The sequence below is a fragment of the Bubalus bubalis genome, chromosome 18 (assembly GCF_019923935.1).
Source record: "Bubalus bubalis isolate 160015118507 breed Murrah chromosome 18, NDDB_SH_1, whole genome shotgun sequence".
NCBI lineage: Eukaryota > Metazoa > Chordata > Mammalia > Artiodactyla > Bovidae > Bubalus > Bubalus bubalis.
This window is the reverse complement of record NC_059174.1, coordinates 38,670,605-38,694,821: the sequence shown is the minus strand read 5'-3', so window position 1 is coordinate 38,694,821 and position 24,217 is coordinate 38,670,605. Positions and strand designations below refer to the sequence as shown.

General features: G+C 39.9%; 1 protein-coding gene across 1 annotated transcript; it reads left to right on the top strand.

The window, feature by feature from the left end:
* Window positions 1–13,056: 13,056 nt before the first annotated feature.
* Window positions 13,057–15,331, top strand: LOC123330193 (transcription factor A, mitochondrial-like). The gene is given in 1 exon segment (XM_044931072.2): window positions 13,057–15,331. A coding segment is annotated over 1 exon segment (741 nt). The 5' UTR covers window positions 13,057–13,126; the 3' UTR covers window positions 13,868–15,331.
* The last annotated feature ends 8,886 nt before the right edge of the window (window positions 15,332–24,217 follow it).

Sequence of the window (24,217 nt, the reverse complement as noted above, 5' to 3'; positions counted from 1 at the left end):
ATATTCCAGGCTTCCCTATCATCCTAAAAATAATTTCTGGCATCAATCAAGTCTCACCTAGGGGCTTCCCTGGTGGCTCAGTGGTAAAGAATCCACTTGCAATGCAGGAGAAGCGAGTTCAACCCCTGGGTCAGAAAGATCCCCTGGAGTAGGAAATGGCAACCTACTCCAGTATTCTTGCCTGGAAAATCCCATGGACAGAGGAACCCAGTGGGCTGCAGTCCATGGGGTTGCAAAGAGTCAGACATGGATGAGTGACTAAAAAACAATTGCTACATTATACCTTGTCTCCTACAGATCCGGTCTTCTCACCATTCTATATATGTATATATATATATATATATAAAAATATAAAAACTCACCTATATGTCTCTTTAGCCTTTTAAAAACTAAAGCAGTCTCAAAATATAAAGACTCACCTATATGTCTCTTTAGCCCTTTAAAAACTAAAGCAGTCACCTTTGAGAAAATAAAACCTCGTGTGCCTAAGTCACTGTTAATTGGGATTTTGCTTTATATTTAGTCAAATTTAATCCAGCTAATACAAAAGGCAGATTGAGATCTACCGTAATCTTGTATTTGCCTGGGAGATACATTATCTGCTTTCTACTGAGATACATTTCATTCAGTGAGGAGCTCTCATTTGTCCCTGGGGCCAGCGCGGTGTGAGAACATGCTCAGGCTATCATGTTACCTGTGGAATCTTGGTGTGCAGGGAAATTTTTTGTAAGAAACTTGTGGTTGTAGATGTGGGAAATGAAATTAATGTAGTAGTCACAGGTAAGAGGACTCTGAGGGACGGGGCAGAGAGGTGTGAGTGTGCAGGGCAGGGTGGGAGCACCCCTGGATTGGCACAAAACGGGTGTTTGTGAAATAGCTGGGCAGCAACACAGGGGCCAGGTTCCAAAGGGCAGGGCCTTATGGGGCGGGGGGTGGGGGGGATGCAATTAACATACAAACTCCTTGCAATCTTGCCTGACAGGGAGAGGTTTCCTGGGTGTTGAAAACCCCATTTGGCAAGTGTCCCACAGGAAACAGGAACTTACAGCACATGAAGGCCATCTGCCCGCAGCTCTGCCACCCCTGGGGTCAGCTGGGCTGGGCTCAGGAGCAAAGCTGTGTATGGAGGGGCAGAAGGCCTCCTGGGGCAGCACGACCCCCTTCCTGCCCAGGCATGCACAAGCTATAACTGAGGTGCTGCCATTTCAGCCCCTGGTCATCTGAGAAGCTGGGTAGCCTGTCGAGCTTCGACCATCTCCTGGGGGTTGAGTTTGTAGGGTTTCTGGATTTAGTGACATCTTCCTGAGCAGAGCAAAAAGTGCGGCGTCCATGTTTTGGATCCTAAAAACTTTACTCTGGTTAGACCGGAATTTCAACTACAGTTGAGACTCTGATACAACCATTAAAAAACAAGCACAAGAACCAAACAAATATGTGGTTCTATGCACACATACACACATGTATGTATTCATGTATGTGTGTGTGAATACAGCTGACCCTATTCATTCGTTCTTTCCCTTGCTCATTGTTCTAAGAATCACTTATGGAGATCCTACTTCCTGTCAGTGGTGCTATGTGTTTGGAATGAAGATAAGTGAGTTCTCCACCATCTTTCCAAATCTCAGAAGACACAAATTCAGTTGATCCTTGAACAACGTGGGGGTTGGGGCATTGAGGTCTGTGCAGTCCAAAATCCATGTATAACTTTATAGTTCCTGAATTCAACCAACCAGAAATTGTGCAGAACTATCATATGCATTTATTGAAAAATATTTGTGTATAAGTGGATCCATGCAGTTCAAACCCTTGTTCAAGGGTCAACTGTACAGACACAACTGGTCAGAATCCACTGGGTTCTCAACAACAGAGAATGAGCCCAGGGTTCCCTAGCAGAGAGAAGGGCCGCCTGGGAGCTTAGCAGGTTATAGCTACACTCATTTCCCTGTGGCCGGGACTAATATTTCATACTATTTCCTGGTACCATAATTAGGCAAATTCCTGATTTCTTGCACTGAGTCAAAAGCAGAGCCCAATTTTACCACCATTCCTTCTAGAGAGATCTGTCATGGGTCTGGGGTGAATCTGGGATTGACTCTTCCCAGAAGCCCGCTGGCACCCAGGGGTGACTGTTCCCAAATGCTTGCCAGGCAGCTTCCCTGGTCTATTTCCTAATGTGTTTTGCCGCCGTGGCCCACGTGGTCTTTTCCCGCTTCCCCACTTCTCTGTAGCATCAGGCTTCTCCAGCTTGGGGTACCAGTGCTTTAGGATCTCCTCTGCCCTCTCTGCTGGATGTCACTGCCTGGGTCCTGGTTTTAATGATACAGTGGGCTTCCCTGGTGGCTCAGTGGTAAAGAATCCACCTGCCAGTGCAGGAGAGGATTCAATCCTTGAATCGGGAAGATCCCCTGGAGGAGGAAATGGCAACCCATTCCAGTATTCTTGCTTGGGAAATTCCATGGACAGAGGAGCCTGGCGGGCTACTGTCCATGGGGTCACAAAAGAGTCAACAGGACTTAATGCCTAAAAACAACAATGGTTCTTAACAAGCTTTGATAGCCACTCAGAACTGATACCCTTACTCTGACTAGTGAGGTTGGCTAGCGAGTTTGTTATCCCTTTCTGGTAAGTAACGCCTTAATTCAGTAAAGGATTTGTTTCTAATGGACCCTTAAAAGTGACTCTAATTGTGAGAAACCTTCTTTCTGAGGAGGCCCTGAAAACCGTGTAGCATCCCTCAAGCAGGGGAGGCAGAACCTTAGAGCGGCCCAGGGCTGCTCTGCCCAGGTTTGAACCCTGCCTGCTCTACGCACCAGCTGTGTTACCTTGAGCACGTTCCATACCCTGTCTGTGCTCAGGTGTAAAAATGGGGTTATTAGGTAATAAAAGGCTTATCTGCCTCAGGGTTGTTGAAGAATTAAATGAACAAACACAAGGAAAGCACACACAGCAGTGCCTGGCACATAGGAAGGACTCCAACAATGCGAGCGGTTATTACTCCGACGCGGGTGCCTGCTCTCTGGAGACACTTGTAGAGCTGGTTCTGCTGACGGCTTTCACGCTTCTGAGGACCCAATCTTTATTACAGATGAAAGCTGATGCGACTGGCAGCATCTAGTTATGTGTGGTAGTCATTTTTCCACCTCTGAACTTTTTGAGGGTAGAGGCTGTTTATTACTCATTCAATTTGGCAAACTGAATTGCCTGAGTGAGTGTGTGTCTGTGTGTGTGCAGGGCGCTGCTGGGTGTAGTGAGTAAGGTGAAAAACAAATGCCAGCCTGGCCCCTGCCTTGTTTTCAGGAGCCTAGAAGAAGGCTTTGCTTTCTGTCCTATGGGTGAGGTTGAAGAAACAGGAAAATTTACACTAATTCTTTGAATATAGATTCAAGTTTTAAAATTTATCCCAAGATCCTTACACTCTGATCCCTGACCAATTTCATACTAGGGAAGGGAGATTATATTTGAAGTCTGTCAAAATCTGGTTGGCTGTCCTTACCAATGGGAAGCTAGTCCAAGGATAATATTTGATTTAGAAGCCTGAAACCTGGAAGTTCCTCATTTATAAAGTGTCAGGGTTGATGCTACTTTTGAGAAGCTTTTTAAAAGATGTGAAATATCTGCCTGTGTGTCTGCCAGTGGCCCAGATTTTACAAAGAGAATTACTGGCACTAAGGAAGTATTGCTGGGAACTGATGTCCATAATCTGGGGACAGCAGGATTTCGTGGTTCATGGTTCCTGGTCCCTGGTCCCTGAGATAAAGGGAGATAATCTAGAGAGAGGCATAACAGTGGGAACATCTTTGTTTAATTTTCTTATTGACACAAACTGCAATGTTGAACAACATGTACTGTTCTGAATTCAACACCCCACTAGTCTTTCTGTTCTAGGGTCATGTATGAAATGAATTGAAGTCACTCAGTCGTGTCCGACTCTTTGCGACCCCATGGACTGTAGCCTATCAGGCTCCTCTGTCCATGGGATTTTCCAGGCAAGAATACTGGAGTGGGTCATGTATACTCTTGGGAAAATCCAACTGTCTCATTCCATGGCTGTCCATGCACTTGTGACTGCAGAGTTTCAGCAGTTCTAAGATGCTTATTATTGTTCCATTTTAACTCTTCTGGAATTGAGATGCATCTTGCATTGATTCGCTGGATCATGGATAAAGCAAGGGAATTCCAGAAAAACATCTACTTCAGCTTCATTGTCTATGCTAAAGATTTTTGTGGATCACAACAAACCGTGGAAAATTCTTAAAGAAATGGGAGTACCAGACCACCATAACTGCTTCCTGAGAAACCTGTCTCTATGTGCATCAGGAGGCAACAGGTAGAACTGGACATGGAACAACTGACCGGTTCCAAATTGAGAAAGGAGTACGACAAGGCTGTATATGGTCACCCCACTTATTTAACTTCTATGCAGAGTACATCATGTGAAATGCTGGGCTGGATGAATCACAGGCTGCAATCAAGATTGCTGGGAGAAATATCAACAACCCAGATATGCAGATAATACCACTCTAATGGCAGAAAGCAAACAGGAACTAAAGAGCTTCTTGATGAAGGTGAAAGAGGAGAGTGAAAAATCTGGCTTTAAATTTAGCATTAAAAAAACCTAAGATCATGGCATCCAGTCTTATCACTTCATGGCAAATAGAAGGGGGAAAAGTGAAAGGAGTTACAGATTTTATTTTCTTGGGCTCCAAAATCACTGTGGACGGTGACTGAAGCCATGAAATTAAAAGATGCTTGCTCCTTGGAAGGAAAGCTATGGCAAACCTAGACAGTATATTAAAAAGCAGAGACATCACATTCCCAACAAAGGTCAAAGCTATTTTTTTTCCAGTAGTCATGTATGGATGTGAGAGTTGGACCATAAATGCTAAGTGCCAAAGAATTTATGCTTTCAAATTGTGGTGCTGGAGAAGACTCTTGAGAGTTGCCTAGACAGCCAATAGATAGAAACAGTCAATCCTAAAGTCAATGATATCAACCCTGAATATTCACCGGAAGGACTGACGCTGAAAAGATGAAGCTCCACTACCTTGGCCACCTGATGCAAAGAGCCAACTCATTGGAAGAGACCCTGATGCTGGGAAAGTTGAAGGCAAAAGGAGAAGGGGGTGGCAGAGGATGAGATGGTTAGATAGCATCACTGACTCAATGGATATGAATTTAAGCAAACTCTGGGAGATAGTGGTGGACAGAGGAGCCTGGCATGCTGCAGTTCATGGGGTTGCAAAGAGTTGGACATGACTGAGCAACAACAAAAATTGGTGGGATCTTAGGCATTTTGTCAGTGTCTAATTGACAGAGTTTTCTTTTTCTTACAATTCATAGCATATTAAATTAGATGAAATACAACAGTGGTTCCCAAACTTTGCTTGCATTTGGAATCACCTAGCTATCTTTGAAAGATCCTGGTGCCCACCTACATCCACCATGTAATAGGGATGGGGTACAACTTGGACATCAGGATTTTAAAGTACAGAAAAGTTTGGGAGCCACTGAAATACAGTATTTCTGCCTTATTCAAGCTTTTCTTCAACTCCTAGGTTTCATGAACAGCATCTTTACAGATTCTGCTTATATACTACACACTCCTCTGTCTCAAGTAATAATGTCTTTTCAACTCCTGCCACTAATTATCCATCATACTCCAGGAGACTGTCAGCTCCAGGAGGGCAGGGGTTTTGTTTGATTTCTTCTCTGTTATGTCCTCAGCACCAAGGACACTGAGGCACATTGTAGACACCTGATAAATATTAGATGAATGAATATTCCTCCTTTTATATTTGGTGCCCTAATAAACTCATTTCTCATCCAATTTGTAGCAGAAGTGTTATACATTCAGGTGATTTCCAAATCTGGTCCTCTGCTTCATCTTTCACACCCCGGTTTTCACATAACATTCATTTCAAATCTTGAGCTTAATGTTTTCTCTTCCCACACACCCCTTACAATTTCAGTCCTAGTCTCTCCATGTCCATCCACTCGAGACCCTGAGTCTCAAGGTTATAATCCTGAATCATTTTCAAGCCTTGATAATTATTTGCCTCTAATGTAATTAATAGAATTGGTTTCATCTGCTATTGTGCTATTTGTTTTATAGTTAATCCTTCTTTCCTCTTTATTCCTCGTTTCTTGCTCTTTTTTTTTAGTACTAAGTTTTAAAAAAAAAATCCTCTTATTAGTTTTATATATTCTTGTATTATTTTTCTAGTGTTCAAGGTATGGTGGTTCAGATGGTAAAGAATCTGCCTGGAATGCAGGAGACGTGCGTTCTATCCCTGAGTCGTGAAGATCCCCTGAAGAAGGGAATGGCTACCTACTCCAGTATTCTTGCCTGGAGAATTCCATGGACAGAGAAGCCTAGTGGGCTACAGTCCATGGGGTCACAAAGAGTTGGACATGACTGAGCAACTAAGAACAATTCCAATTGAAAGGCAAAAAATGTCAGAATTGATTAAAAAATCAAATACCAATTATATGGTAAATAGAAAAATATATAGCACAAAAACACTAACCAAAAGAGAGCTGGTGTGCCTTGAGTAACAGGAGACAAAGAGACTTCATGGCAAGAAGAATTACTAGATAAACAGGATATTTCATAATGACATAGAGTGAACTTAAACCTAAATTTGTATGTACTTAATAACAGAACTTTTAGTTCACTGATTCCTAAAATGTCAATGTTCACTCTTGCCATCTCCTGTTTGACAACTTCCAATTTGCCTTGATTCATGGACCTAACATTCCAGGTTTCTATGCAATATTGCTCTTTACAGCATCAGACTTTACTTCCATCACCCATCACATCCACAACTGAGTGTTGTTTTTGCTTTGGCTGTCTCTTCATTCTTTTTGGAGTTATTTCTCCACTGTTCTCCAGTAGCATATTGGATACCTACCGACCTGGGGAGTTTCATCTTTCAGTGTCATATCTTTTTGCCTTTTCATACTGTTTATGGGGTTCTCAAGGCAAGAATCCTGAAATGGTTTGCCATTCCCTTCTCCAGTGGACCACATTTTGTCAGAACTCTCTGCCATGACCTGTCTGTCTTGGCATGGCTCATAGTTTCATTGAGCTAGACAAGGCTGTGGTCCACATGATCAGTTTGGTTCCTTTTCTGTGATTGTGGATTTCATTCTGTCTGCCCCCTGATGGATAAGGATAAGAGGCTTATGGAAGCTTCCTGATGGGAGAGACTGACTGAGGGAGAAACTGAGTCTTGTTCTGATGGGCGGGCCCATGTTCAGTAAATCTTTAATCCAATTTTCTGTTGATGGGCAGGGCTGTGCTCCCTCCCTGTTGCTTGACCTGAGGCCAAACTATGGTGGAGGTAATGAAGATAATGGTGACCTCCTTCAAAAGGTCCCATGCACCCACTGCTACGCTCAGTGCCTCCGACCCTGCAGCAGGCCACCACTGACCCACACCTCCGCTGGAGATTCCTGGACACTCGTGGGCATGTCTGGGTCAGTTTCTTGTGGGGTCACTGCTCCTTTCTCCTGGGTCCTGGTGCACACAAGGTTTTGTTTGTGCCCTCCAAGAGTCTCCAAAGGATCATAAGAGACTACTATCAGCAACTATATGCCAATAAAATGGACAACTTGGAAGAAATGGGCAAATTCTTAGAAAAGTATAACCTTCCAAAACTGAACCAGGAAGAAATAGAAAATCTTAACAGACCCATCACAAGCACAGAAATTGAAACTGTATTCAGAAATATTCCAACAAACAAAAGCCCAGATGGCTTCACAGGTGAATTCTACCAAAAATTTAGAGAAGAGCTAACACTTATCCTACTCAAACTCTTCCAGAAAATTGCAGAGGAAGGTAAACTGCCAATTTCATTCTATGAGGCCACTATCACCCTAATACCAAAACCAGACAAAGATGCCACAAAAAAAGAAAACTACAGGCCAATATCACTGATGAACATAGATGCAAAAATCCTCAACAAAATTCTAGCAAACAGAATCCAACAATATATTAAAAAGATCATACATCATGACCAAGTGGGCTTTATCCCAGGGATGCAAGGATTCTTCAATATTCACAAATCAGTGAATTTGATACACATTAACAAATTGAAAGATAAAAACCATATGATTATCTCAATAGATGCAGAGAAAGCCTTTGACAAAATTCAACATCTATTTATGATAAAACCTCCCCCAAAAGCAGGCATAGAAGGAACATACCTCAACATAATAAAAGCCATATAACCCACAGCAAACATTATCCTCAATGGTGAAAAACTGAAAGCATTTTCCCTAAAGTCAGGAAGAAGACAAGGGCGCCCACTCTCACCACTACTATTCAACATAGTTTTGAAAGTTTTAGCCACAGCAATCAGAGCAGAAAAAGAAATAAAAGGAATCCAGATTGGAAAAGAAGTAAAACTCTCACTGCAGATGACATGATCCTCTACATGGAAAACCCTAAAGACTCCACCAGAAAATTACTAGAGCTAATCAATGAATATAGTAAAGTGGCAGGATATAAAATTAACACACAGAAATCCTTTGCATTCCTATACACTAACAATGAGAAAACAGAAAGAGAAATTAAGGAAACAATTCCATTCACCATTGCAATGAAAAGAATAAAATACTTAGGAATATATCTACCTAAAGAAACAAAAGACCTATATATAGAAAATGATAAAACATTGATGAAAGAAATCAAAGATGACACAAATAGATGGAGCAATATACCATGTTCATGGATCAGAAGAATCAATACAGTGAAAATGAGTATACTACCCAAAGCAATCTATAGATTCAATGCAATCCCTATCAAGCTACCAACAGTATTTTTCACAGAACTAGAACAAATAATTTCACAATTTGTATGCAAATACAAAAAACCTTAGATAGCCAAAGCAATCTTGAGAAAGAAGAATGGGGCTAGAGGAATCAACCTGCCTGACTTCAGACTATACTACAAAGCTATAGTCATCAAGACAGTATGGTACTGGCACAAAGACAGACATATAGATCAATGGAACAAATTAGAAAGCCCAGAGACAAATCCACCCATCTATGGACACCTTATCTTTGACAAAGAGGCAAGAATATACAATGGAGAAAAGATAATCTCTTTAACAAGTGGTGCTGGGAAAACTGGTCAACCACTTGTAAAAGAATGAAACTAGAACACTTTCTAACACCATACACAAAAATAAGCTCAAAATGGATTAAAGATCTAAATGTAAGACCAGAAACCATAAAACTCCTAGACAAAAACATAGGCAAAACACTCTCTGACATAAACCACAGCAGGATCCTCTATCACCCACCTCCCAGAGTTATGGAAATAAAAGCAAAAATAAACAAATGGGACCTAATTAAACTTAAAAGCTTTTGCACAATGAAGGAAACTATAAGCAAGGTGAAAGGACAGCCTTCAGAATGGGAAAAATAAAAGCAAATGAACCAACTGACAAAGAATTAATCTCAAAAATATATAAGCAGCTCATGCAGCTCAATTTCAGAAAAATAAATGACCCAAAGAAAAAATGGGCCAAGAACTAAATATCAGATCAGATCAGTCGCTCAGTCATGTCCGACTCTTTGCGACCCCATGAATCGCAGCACGCCAGGCCTCCCTGTCCATCACCAATTCCCAGAGTTCACTGAGACTCACATCCATCGAGTCAGTGATGCCATCCAGCCATCTCATCCTCTGTCGTCCCCTTCTCCTCCTGCCCCCAATCCCTCCCAGCATCAGAGTCTTTTCCAATAAGTCAACTCTTCGCATGAGGTGGTCAAAGTACTGGAGTTTTAGCTTCAGCATCATTCCCTCCAAAGAAATCCCAGGGCTGATCTCCTTCAGAATGGACTGGTTGGATCTCCTTGCAGTCCAAGGGGCTCTCAAGAGTCTTCTCCAACACCACAGTTCAAAAGCATCAATTCTTCAGCACTCAGACTTCTTCACAGTCCAACTCTCACATCCATATATGACCACTGGAAAAACCATAGCCTTGAGTAGATGGACCTTTGTTGGCAAAGTAATGTCTCTGCTTTTGAATATGCTATCTAGGTTGGTCATAACTTTCCTTCCAAGGAGTAAGCGTCTTTTAATTTCATGGCTGCAGTCACCATCTGCAGTGATTTTGGAGCCCATAAAAATAAAGTCTGACACTGTTTCCACTGTTTCCCCATCTATTTCCCATGAAGTGATGGGACCAGATGCCATGATCTTTGTTTTCTGAATGTTGAGCTTTAAGCCAACTTTTTCACTCTCCACTTTCATCAAGAGGCTTTTTAGTTCCTCTTCACTTTCTGCCATAAGGGTGGTGTCATCGGCATATCTGAGGTTATTGATATTTCTCCTGGTAATCTTGATTCCAGCTTGTGTTTCTTCCAGTCCAGCATTTCTCATGATGTACTCTGCATATAAGTTAAATAAACAGGGTGACAATATACAGCCTTGACGAACTCCTTTTCCTATTTGGAACCAGTCTGTTGTTCCATGTCCAGTTCTAACTGTTGCTTCCTGACCTGCATACAAATTTCTCAAGAGGCAGGTCAGGTGGTCCGGTATTCCCATCTCTTGAATTTTCCACAGTTTATTGTGATCCACACAGTCAAAGGCTTTGGCATAGTCAATAAAACAGAAATTGATGCTTTTCTGGAACTCTCTTGCTTTTTCCATGATCCAGCGAATGTTGGCAATTTGATCTCTGGTTCCTCTGCCTTTTCTATAACCAGCTTGAACATCAGGAAGTTCACGGTTCACATATTGCTGAAGCCTGGCTTGGAGAATTTTGAGCATTACTTTACTAGTGTGTGAGATGAGTGCAACTGTGCGGTAGTTTGAGCATTCTTTGGCATTGCCTTTCTTTGGGATTGGAATGAAAACTGACCTTTTCCAGTCCTGTGGCCACTGCTGAGTCTTCCAAATTTGCTGGCATATTGAGTGTAGCACATTCACAGCATCATCTTTCAGGATTTGGAATAGCTCAACTGGAATTCTATCACCTCTACTAGCTTTGTTCGTAGTGATGCTTTCTAAGGCCCACTTGACTTCACATCCCAGGATGTCTGGCTCTAGGTCAGTGATCACACCATCGTGATTATCTGGGTCACGAAGATCTTTTCTGGAACCTGGAATGTCAGGTCCATGAATCAAGGCAAATTGGAAGTGGTCAAACAAGAGATGGCAAGAGTGAATGTCAACATTCTAGGAATCAGCGAACTGAAATGGACTGGAATCGGTGAATTTAACTCAGATGACCATTATATCTACTACTGCGGGCAGGAATCCCTCAGAAGAAATGGAGTAGCCATCACGGTCAACAAAAGAGTCTGAAATGCAGTACTTGGATGCAATCTCAAAAATGACAGAATGATCTCTGTTCATTTCCAAGGCAAACCATTCAATATCACAGTAATCCAAGTCTATGCCCCAACCAGTAACGCTGAAGAAGCTGAAGTTGAACGGTTCTATGAAGACCTACAAGACTTTTTAGAACTAACACCCAAAAAAGATGTCCTTTTCATTATAGGGGACTGGAATGCAAAAGTAGGAAGTCAAGAAACACCTGGAATAACAGGCAAATTTGGCCTTGGAATATGGAATGAAGCAGGGCAAAGACTAATAGAGTTTTGCCAAGAAAATGCACTGGTCATAACAAACACCCTCTTCCAACAACACAAGAGAAGACTCTATACATGGACATCACCAGATGGTCAACACCAAAATCAGATTGATTCTATACTTTGCAGCCAAAGATGGAGAAGCTCTATACAGTCAGCAAAAATAAGACCAGGAGCTGACTGTGGCTCAGACCATGAACTCCTTATTTCCAAATTCAGACTTAAATTGAAGAAAGTAGGGAAAACCACTAGACCATTCAGGTATGACCTAAATCAAATCCCTTATGATTATACAGTGGAAGTGAGAAATAGATTTAAGGGCCTAGATCTGATAGAGTGCCTGATGAACTATGGAATGAGGTTTGTGACATTGTACAGGAGACAGGGATCAAGACCATCCCCATGGAAAAGAAATGCAAAAAAGCAAAATGGCTGTCTGGGGAGGCCTTGCAAATAGCTGTGAAAAGAAGAGAGGCGAAAAGCAAAGGAGAAAAGGAAAGATATAAACATCTGAATGCAGAGTTCCAAAGAGTAGCAAGAAGAGATAAGAAAGCTTTCTTCAGCGATCAGTGCAAAGAAACAGAGGAAAACAACAGAATGGGAAAGACTAGAGATCTCTTCAAGAAAATTAGAGATACCAAAGGAACATTTCATGCAAAGATAGGCTCGATAAAGGACAGAAATGGTATGGACCTAACAGAAGCAGAAGATATTAAGAAGAGATGGAAAGAATACACAGAAGAACTGTACAGAACTAAATATACATTTCTCCAAAGAAGACATAGAGATGGCTAACAAACACATGAAAAGATGCTCAACATCACTCATTATCAGAGAAATGCAAATCAAAACCACAATGAGGTACCATCTCATGCCAGTCAGAATGGCTGCTATCAAAAAGTCTACAAACAATAAATGCTGTAGAGGGTGTGGAGAAAAGAGAACCCTCTTACACTGTTGGTGGGAATGCAAACTAGTACAGCCACTATGGAGAACAGTGTGGAGACTCCTTAAAAAAACTGGAAATAGAACTGCCATATGACCCAGAAATACCACTGCTGGGCATACACACCGAGGAAACCAGAATTGAAAAAGACATGTGTACCCCAATGTTCATCGCAGCACTGTTTACAATAGCTAGGACATGGAATCAACCTAGATGTAAATTGGCAGACAAATGGATAAGAAAACTGTGGTACCTATACACAATGGAATATTACTCAGCTATTAAAAAGAATGCATTGGAATCAGTTCTAATGAGGTGGATGAAATGCATATATATGGAATTTAGAAAGATGGTAATGATGACCCTATATGCAAGACAGCAAAAGAGACACAGATGTAAAGAACAGACTTTTGGATCCTGTGGGAGAAGGTGAAGGTTGGATGATTTGAGAGAATAGTATTGAAACATGTATATTACCATATGTGAAATAGATCAGTTTTGTTGCGGTTTCTCTTGTGCCAGGGCGCTGTAGGGAATTGGGGCCTGGTCAGTGCTTTGTCTGCGGATGCAATGGCGCTTCTCCGGGGCGTATGGGGCGTGCTGAATGCACTGGGAAAGTCAGGAGCGGATCTCTGCGCGGGCTGTGGCAGTTGACTGCGCTCTCCCTTTAGTTTTGCGTATGTTCCAAAATGGTTTTCATCCAGCTTGAGTGGTTATCCAAAGAAGCCTATGACTTCATACGTTCGATTTTCTAAAGAACAGCTTCCCCTATTTAAAGCTCAGAACCCAGATGCAAAAAATTCAGAACTAATTAAAAAAATTGCCAAGCTATGGAGGGAACTTCCTGATTCAGAGAAAAAGATATATGAAGATGCTTACAAGGCAGACTGGCAGGTATACAAGGAAGAGATAAACAGAATTCAAGAACAACTAACTCCAAGTCAAATGGTATCTTTGGAAAAAGAAATCATGCAGAAACGTTTAAAAAAGAAAGCATTAATAAAAAAGAGAGAGTTAACAATGCTTGGAAAACCGAAAAGACCTCGCTCAGCTTATAACATTTTTATAGCTGAACGTTTTCAGGAAGCTAGGGATGGCACATCACAGGTAAAGCTAAAAGCTATAAATGAAAACTGGAAAAATCTCTCTAATTCTCAAAAGCAAGTATATATTCAGCTTGCTAAAGATGATAAAATTCGTTATTATAACGAAATGAAATCTTGGGAGGAACAAATGATGGAAGTTGGACGAGAAGATCTTATATGTCGCTCAATTAAATACCCAGCAAAAAATGACCCTGAGAAGTTTTAAAATAGAAGATTGAGTTATGTTCATAATGGATAGACATAAGAAACCAACTAGGTCTCAATACCGGAAGCTGTTGTAAAATTAGAATGGATAAAGTTGGTGAACATTTATATTTAATTCCTTTTCTGTAGCCCATGGACTTCTGCCAGCCAATTCAATACATTTTGTATTGGTGTCTTGCTTTTGAAAACCCAAACAGATAAGAGTGCATGTGGAATTTATTTTGTGTTTAGGAACTACTGAGCATCAAAATAATCCATGCAATGTAGCAGTGAATCATTTTACCTTTGATAAAGGTAAATCAGACTGTGAAGTTTTTTTATACTTGGTGATTATGGAAAAAATATTCTTGTTTCCTTATATTATGGAAGTAGGAGTTTCCTATTCATAAGTATCTCAAAGTTTGTAGAAGCCATAGTGTTCTATGATATAACTGCATTTTTAAAAGATCATCCAGAACTCATGCTGGTAAATTGCAAATCCTGGGTATAATTCATATTATAATCAGAGTTGATGGTTGTACATTTGAGGTATTTCTGGTGTCAGTTGCAGCTTTTATAAAAGGGATAGATTTATAAACCTTTTCCTCATTATCTTTTTCCTAAATTAAAAACTAAAAAATTATGTACCAAATCTATGCATATTGTTTTATATTGCATAGAATAAAAATTATGTGTTTCCTAATTATGTTTTAAGGTGAAACATTCATTTTATAGCTTTCTGGGATTTTTGTTTGTTTTTTTAAACAAAGTAGGAGTTTGTATACTGAATTATTTTTTATCTTATGTAAATATATTTATCCAGAAAGTAGAGAACTTACTTGGTGTAAGTTTTAAAATGAGAGATCTAAAAAAATCATGTCTCCAAAGTCTCTCAAATTGGAACCTATAATTTTTAAACATTTGCATAACATATAAAAGCCTGTATAATAATTAATAGCCAGTTCTAGCCTAATGCGCACATCCAGCCCACTGCCTGCTTTTCATGGCCTTGTCAACTAAGAATTGTTCACAGTTTTAAATAGTTAAAAAAACTAAGCATACTTCAAGACACATGAAAATTAATATGAAATTCAGTGTCCATAAAAAAATGTTTTATTGGAACACAGCCACACTCATTGTTCATGGCTGTTTTTGTACAATAGTGCAGTTGACTTAGTTGCTAAGGAGAGGTGCAGCCTGCAAAGACTGACCCATATAGTGTGGAATGAGATGCTCTTAAGCTACTTGCTGTGGCTCAGTAAAATACATCTTAACAGTTTTCCAGTTAGCATTTAAACCTTACACCTTCTAGCATTTGATTATCTTCTTAACAAGAGTCAAAGGTTTTCAAAATCCACACCAGCTTTTTGAGCAAAATATTCAACTGTCATCGTCAGTTCACATGAATTTATAACTCAAAATTTATATATTTACTTTGTATTTTGCAAAATATGCAAAAAAAAAAAAAAAAGTGTGTATTCTAGATCTCCAGAAAGAAGATTTTTGTAGTTTGTGGATAGAAAATAAGTAAAAGAATCACTAAAAAATGACTTGTTACGTACTGAACTTGGCAAAGGTCGGGACTGTAGAGGAAACTACAGCTTTAAGAGGACTAGCCTAAGATTTAAATATATGGAGTTGTTTGAAGTTTTCAAGCAGCTTTCCTCTGTGAATGGTAATGCAGGACAAAGCCTGCCATTATGTAAATGACCCTTGGTCTGAGGCTAGAGTGTTCTGGGGAAGAAGAGATAGGGAAGAAAAGGACATTTGCTAGTGTCTCTCTCAAGCTTTCTCAATTAGGTTTCCAGGAGAGAATTAAGCCCTAATTCCCTATGGCTTCTAGAATGGTACCGATTTTGTACCAGCCTTAGGAGAATGGAGAAAATAATCACTCAAATAATTTACTGTATTCTGTGCTTCAGATGAGCCCAGGGAGCACATGGGAGTCAATGTTCATAATATTATAGAATGGGTGAGAAAGAGAAATGAATTATAAACTCCTGTAGCACAAATGTATAAAGCACGTCTTTGTACCTACCTTCCAAGCTCTAGGCATTTAGCTGCCTGTACTGTTTTACACCAAACACATTCAAATATCTTCTTGAATATACTGGGAAGTTCAGTGTCTACTAAGTTCTCATGTATATACTTCTTAATATAGGGAGGACACGTATGAAACAGTGAAAGGAGATATAGCAAAACCGTTTTGTTTCTAAAAGGGTGTCATTGTTAGTACTTTAAATATTAGGATAATCTGATTTCACACCTTTCTTAATAAACTTCAGTACATGGCATACCATGTATTAAATGCCATCCAATTTAACAGTATATACAACTACTCTGTTATGAAGAATGAGAGCTTATATCAATAACCAGTGGCTAGGTGTGTAACCGGTGACCATTCTTAAATTGACTGAACAAGAAACTAAAAGCTAAAGAATTGTGACCAGGGAAAAGAAGCTTAAGTGAGAACAGTGTTTATGCTGTCTGAGCAGTCAGTCACAGAGACGCTTGTGTTCACTAGAGTACCAATATTAGATTTTATAAAATAGTTTGACAAGGGTGTGTGTAATTATTTTCTGATGTTTAAGGTATATGTGCAGATTCAGCCTACTGTAATAATGTAATTTTGCCATTGCTTTTGGCTAACTCCTTTTTTGGAAATGCCCTTTTTTTTTTTTTTTTTAAATAAGGTATATGCTTTTTTAAATAGTTGGCCATGAATGTGTATATTTACATTTCTGAATTAAAATGGAGTTAAAGTAAAAAAAAAAAAAAAAAGAAATAGATCACTAGTCCAGGTTCAATGCATGAGACAGGGCGCTCAGGGCCAGTGCACTGGGATGACCCTGAGAGATGGGATGGGGAAGGAGATGGGAGGGGGGTTCAGGATGGGGGACACATGTACACCCATGGCTGATTCATGTCAATGTATGGCAAAAACCACTACAATACTGTAAAGTAATTAGCCTCCAATTAAAATAAATTAATTAAAAAAAAGAAAAAGCATTTGGTATCTCTTTATGTTAAAAAAAAAAAAAGCCCACTTCAACAAACTAAGACTAGAAGGAAACTTCCATAATCTTATAAAGGATATTTAAAAACCAAACCAAAACAAAACTAACCTCAAAACAAAACAAGTCTACAACTAACTTAAGAGTGAAATTTTGAATGCTTTTTGCCTCCTTGGGCTTGGGAACAAGACTAGGATGTCCGCTTACCACTTAGGTGACAGTGTAATGAAAATCCTAGTTAGTGCAATAAAGTGAGAAAAAGAAATAAGGTTTAAAAGTTATAGATTAGAAAAGAAGAGGTAAAAGAGCCATTATTGGCAAATAGCATGACTGTGTTCCGAAAAATGTAGAACATTAATCAAAACATTAGATTTAATTAGTGAGTTTACCAAAGTTGCTGGATACAAGGTCAGTACTTGAAAATTGTTTTTTATATTAGTAATAAACAGCACATTAAATGAAAATATCAGTTATGACAGCATAATAATCAAATACTTGGGAATAAATCTAGTGAAAGAGGTGCAAGAAATCATAGCAAGATCTTTTTTGATCTGCTTAAGAGTAATGAAAATAAAAGCAAAATAAACAAGTGAGAACTAATTAAACTTAAAACCTTTTGCACAGCAAAAGAAACCACAAACAAAATGAAAAGACATTGCACAAAATGGGAGAAAATATTTGCAAATGAAGTGACTAACAAGGAATTAACCTCTAAAATACAGAAACAGTACATGCAGCTCATTATCAAAAAACCAAACAATCCAATCAAGAAATGGACAGACGATATAAATAGACATTTTTCCAAAGAAGATACACAGGTGGCCAAGAGGCACATGAAAAGATGTTCAACATGACTAATTATTAGAGAACTGCAAATCAAAACTACAATGAGGTATCACCTCACACCCACCAGAATGGCCATCACCAAAAAAATCTACAAACTAAATGCTGGAGAGGATGTGGAGAAAAAGGAAGACTCTTACACTGTTGGTGGGAAAGTAAATTGGTATAGCCACTATGGAGAACAGTATAGAGGTTCCTTAAAATAGTAAAAATAGAGGTGCCATAGGATCCAGCAATCCTACTCCTGGGCCTATATCCAGAGAAAATCATAATTTGAAAGAACTCATGTGCCTCAGTGTTCATTGCTGTACTATTTACAGTAACTAGGAGAAGGCAATGGCACCCCACTCCAGTTCTCTTGCCTGGAAAATCCCGTGGATGGAGGAGCCTGGTGGGCTGCAGTCCATGGGGTCGCTAGGAGTTGGACACGACTGAGCCATTTCACTTTCACTTTTCACTTTCATGCATTGGAGAAGGAAATGGCAACCCACTCCAGTGTTCTTGCCTGGAGAATCCCAGGGACGGGGGAGCCTGGTGGGCTGCCGTCTATGGGGTCGCACAGACTCGGACACGACTGAAGCGACTTAGCAGCAGCAGCAGCAGGATATGGAAGCACACTAAAGGGCCATCGACAGAGGAATGGATAAGGAGGCATGGCTTACGTATATACAGTGGAATATTCTCAGCCAGAAAAAGAATGAAATACTACTATTTGCAGCAACACACATGGATCTAGAGATTGTTATTCTGAGTGAAGTAAATCAGAGAAATACAAATATCACATGATAGCACTTATATGTGGAATCTAAAAAAAAATGGTACAAATGAACCTATTTATAAGACAGAAATAGAGTCACAGATGTAGAAAACAAACCTAAGGTTACCAAGGGGGAAGGGAGGGATAAATTGGAAGATTAGGATTGACATATACACACTACTATGTATAAAATAGATAACTGATAAGGACTACTGATAAACACCGGGAACTCGACTCAATACTCCGTGATGATCTATATAGGAGTAGAGCCTAAGAAAGAGTGGATATACGTATATGTACAACTGACTCACTTTGCTGCACAGCAGAAACTAGCACAACGTTGTACATCAACTACACTCCAATAAAAACTAGCATTTATATGAAATGTAAAGGGCCTGGAGTAGTCAGTCAGAACAATCCTCAGGGAGAAGAGTAAATTTGGAATACCTAAAATACCAGACACCACCCTTATGGCAGAAAGTGAAGAGGAACTAAAAAGCCTCTTGATGAAAGTGAAAGAGGAGGGCTTTATCCCAGGGATGCAAGGATTCTTCAATATCCGCAAATCAATCAATGTAATACACCACATTAACAAATTGAAAAATAAAAACCATATGATTATCTCAATAGATGCAGAGAAAGCCTTTGACAAAATTCAACATCCATTTATGATAAAAACTCTCCAGAAAGCAGGAATAGAAGGAACATACCTCAACATAATAAAAGCTATATATGACAAACCCACAGCAAACATTATCCTCAATGGTGAAAAATTGAAAGCATTTCCTCTAAAGTCAGGAACAAGACAAGGGTGCCCACTTTCACCATTACTATTCAACATAGTTTTGGAAGTTTTGGCCACAGCAATCAGAGCAGAAAAAGAAATAAAAGGAATCCAAATTGGAAAAGAAGAAGTAAAGCTCTCACTATTTGCAGATGACATGATCCTCTACATAGAAAACCCTAAAGACTCCACCAGAAAACTACTAGAACTAATCAATGACTATAGTAAAGTTGCAGGATATAAAATCAACACCCAGAAATCCCTTGCATTCCTATACACTAATAATGAGAAAACAGAAAGAGAAATTAAGGAAACAATTCCATTCACCATTGCAACAGAAAGAATAAAATACTTAGGAATATATCTACCTAAAGAAACTAAAGACCTATATATAGAAAACTATAAAACATTGGTGAAAGAAATCAAAGAGGACACTAACAGATGGAGAAATATACCATGTTCATGGATTGGAAGAATCAATATAGTGAAAATGAGTATACTACCCAAAGCAATTTATAGATTCGATGCAATCCCTATCAAGCTACCAACAGTATTCTTCACAGAGCTAGAACAAATAATTTCACAATTTGTATGGAAATACAAAAAACCTCGAATAGCCAAAGCGATCTTGAGAAAGAAGAATGGAACTGGAGGAATCAACCTACCTGACTTCAGGCTCTACTACAAAGCCACAGTTATCAAGACAGTATGGTACTGGCACAAAGACAGAAATATAGATCAATGGAACAAAATGGAAAGCCCAGAGATAAATCCACGCACATATGGACACCTTATCTTTGACAAAGGAGGCAAGAATATACAATGGATTAAAGACAATCTCTTTAGCAAGTGGTGCTGGGAAATCTGGTCAACCACTTGTAAAAGAATGAAACTAGAACACTTTCTCACACCATACACAAAAATAAACTCAAAATGGATTAAAGATCTAAACGTAAGACCAGAAACTATAAAACTCCTAGAGGAGAACATAGGCAAAACACTCTCTGACATACATCACAGCAGGATCCTCTATGACCCACCTCCCAGAATATTGGAAATAAAAGCAAAAATAAACAAATGGGACCTAATTAACCTTAAAAGCTTCTGCACATCAAAGGAAACTATTAGCAAGGTGAAAAGACAGCCTTCAGAATGGGAGAAGATAATAGCAAATGAAGCAACTGACAAACAACTAATCTTGAGAATATACAAGCAACTCCTACAGCTCAACTCCAGAAAAATAAATGACCCAATCAAAAAATGGGCCAAAGAACTAAATAGACATTTCTCCAAAGAAGACATACAGATGGCTAACAAACACATGAAAAGATGCTCAACATCACTCATTATCAGAGAAATGCAAATCAAAACCACTATGAGGTACCATTTCACACCAGTCAGAATGGCTGCGATCCAAAAGTCTACAAGTAATAAATGCTGGAGAGGGTGTAGAGAAAAGGGAACCCTCTTACACTGTTGGTGGGAATGCAAACTAGTACAGCCACTATGGAGAACAGTGTGGAGATTCCTTAAAAAACTGGAAATAGAACTGCCTTATGATCCAGCAATCCCACTGCTGGGCATACACACTGAGGAAACCAGAAGAGAAAGAGACACGTGTACCCCAATGTTCATCGCAGCACTGTTCATAATAGCCAGGACATGGAAGCAACCTAGATGTCCATCAGCAGATGAATGGATAAGAAAGCTGTGGTACATATACACAATGGAGTATTACTCAGCCATTAAAAAGAATACATTTGAACCAGTTCTAATGAGGTGGATGAAACTGGAGCCTATTATACAGAGTGAAGTAAGCCAGAAAGAAAAACACCAATACAGTATACTAACGCATATATATGGAATTTAGAAAGATGGTAACAATAACCCTGTGTACGAGACAGCAAAAGAGACACTGATGTATAGAACAGTCTTATGGACTCTGTGGTAGAGGGAGAGGGTGGGAAGATTTGGGAGAATGGCATTGAAACATGTAAAATATCATGTATGAAACGAGTTGCCAGTCCAGGTTCGATGCACGATACTGGATGCTTGGGGCTGGTGCACTGGGACGACCCAGAGGGATGGTATGGGGAGGGAGGAGGGAGGAGGGTTCAGGATGGGGAACACATGTATACCTGTGGCGGATTCATTTTGATATATGGCAAAACTAATACAATTATGTAAAATTTAAAAATAAAATAAAATTAAAAAAAAAAAAAAGAAAGTGAAAGAGGAGAATGAAAAAGTTGGCTTAAAGCTCAACATTCAGAAAACGAAGATCATGGCATCTGGTCCCATCACTTCATGAGAAATAGATGGGGAAACAGTGGAAACAGTGTCAGACTTTATTTTTTTGGGCTCCAAAATCACTGCAGACGGTGACTGCAGCCATGAAATTAAAAGACGCTTACTCCGTGGAAGGAAAGTTATGACCAACCTAGATAGCATATTCAAAAGCAGAGACATTACTTTGCCAACAAAGATCTGTCTAGTCAAGGCTATGGTTTTTCCTGTGGTCATGTATGGGTGTGAGAGTTGGACTGTGAAGAAAGCTGAGCACTGAAGAATTTTGAAGAATGCTTTTGAACTGTGGTGTTGGAGAAGACTCTTGAGAGTCCCTTGGACTCAAAGAGATCCAACCAGTCCATCCTAAAGGAAATCAGTCCTGGGTGTTCACTGGAAGGACTGAAGCTAAAGCTGACTCCAATACTTTGGCCACCTCATGCAAAGACTTGACTCATTGGAAAAGACTCTGATGCTGGGAGGGATTGCGGGCAGGAGGAGAAGGGGACGACAGAGGATGAGATGGCTGGATGGCATCACCAACTTGATGCACATGAGTTTGGGTGAACTCCGGGAGTTGGTGATGGACAGGGAGGCCTGGCGTGCTGTGATTCATGGGGTTGCAAAGAGTCGGACACGACTGAGCAACTGAACTGAACTGAAAATACCAGATGGGCTTCCCTGGTGGCTCAGATGGTAAAGAATCTGAATGCGATTGAGGAGACTGGGGTTTGGTCCCTGGGTCAGGAAGATCCCCTGGAGAGTGGAATGGCTACCCACCCCAGTATTCTTACCTGCAAAATCCCATGGACAGAGGAGCCTGGTGGGCTACAGTCCACGGGATCATAAAAGAGTCGGACACGACCTGGCAACTAAGCAACAACAAAATACCAGATAGTAAGATTTTCCATTAACTGTTCCTTAGTAAGATTGTGACTTTGGGCCAAGATTAAACAAATAGATTCATGGAACTGAATAAAGAATACAGAATGAGATCAACACATATTTGGTCATCTAACTTCTAACAAAGACACTTCTGCAATTAAGGGGCAAAGGATGATCATTATAGAAAATGCTATTGGAGCAATTGCTTATCTATATGGAAAGATAAACCTGAACTTTCATCTCACATCATACACCACCATTAATTCCGTATAGATCACAGACTTCTAGAATATAATTTAAGAGAATGTTGTTATAGAGCTTATGGTTGTCTCGGAGGGAAGGATGGGGGAAAGGGATAGTTAGGGAGTTTGGGATGGACATGTACAGACTGCTGTATTTAAGATGGATAACCAACAAGGACCCACCATAGAGCACATGGAACTCTGCTCAGTGTTATGTGGCAGCCTGGATGGGAGGGAGTTTGGGAGAGAATGGATACATGTGTATGTGTGGCCGAGTCCCTTGGCTGTTCACCTGAAACTATCACAGCATTTTTTGTTAACTGGCTACACCCCAACACAAAATAAAAAGATTTTTTAAAAAGAGAGAATGTTGTCATAATCTTACAGGTGAAGATTTCTTATCAGGACACAAAAAAGCACTCACCATAAAATTTAAAAAACTGATAAATTAGGACTTATTAAAATTCAGAACTACTTGTACTTCTATTCATCAAAATACACAGCGAAGAGTGTGAAAAGACATGTCTTAGAATGAAAGATGTTGACAATACATTTACCTAACAGAAGATTAGTGTTCAAAATATCTTAGGAAAAAAAAAAAACAAAAAACTCCTAAATCAAATCAGCAAAGACATTTCACAGAGAGGATATCTAAAAGGACCCACAAGAATACAAAAAAGAGTACATATCATTTGATGTTCAGGAAATGCAAATTAAAGCCATTATTATATTTCACTGCACCAGAAGGGCTAAAATTGTAATGCATTGGCAAGGATATGGATCAATAGGAGCTTTGTCATACTGCTGTTGGGAGTGTATACTGGAGAACTGTTTGGTAGTATCTATTAATATCAAAGCTAAATATATTCCCACCATTGACACAACAAAGTATTTATCCAAGAGAAATGATGCATCCACCGAAAGACATGTGCTGCTGCTGCTAAGTCGCTTCAGTCGTGTCCGACTCTGTGCAACCCCAGAGACGACAGCCCACCAGGCTCCCCCGTCCCTGGGATTCTCCAGGCAAGAACACTGGAGTGGGTTGCCATTTCCTTCTCCAAAGACATGTGCAAGAATGTTCAAAGCAGCTTTACTGTCAAGCAGCTTATTGTTAAAGCTAATAAAACATGCCCAGGGCAGGGAGGCTATAAATTTCCCTTGTTGCCCCAGAGCTGGGGTTGGTGTAACAGAGTTCAGGTTTTGTTTGGAAGAGAAGTGCAAATTTTTGTGCACCTGAATTTTTATTCGATAGTGCTGGTGAGAAATATTTCATTTTAGATCCCTTTCAAGGGGCAGCTGCAGCCCAAAGAGAAAGCCTCTGCCTCATTTCACGGGACCGTGGAAGGGAGTGCAGGCCAGGAGAAGTTATGGCCATTTAGAATGCAGATTCACAGACCCTGCTCAGACCTGCTGAATCACATCTCTGGAAGGAGGGGCTGGGCTTTGCTTCTTAAGTCTATCAGGTGTCTCTGGAAGGAGGGGCTGGGCTTTGCTTCTTAAGTCTATCAGGTGACTCCTCTACCTTCCTATTCTTAAATGTTATTTGATTCCCTGGCAGCTC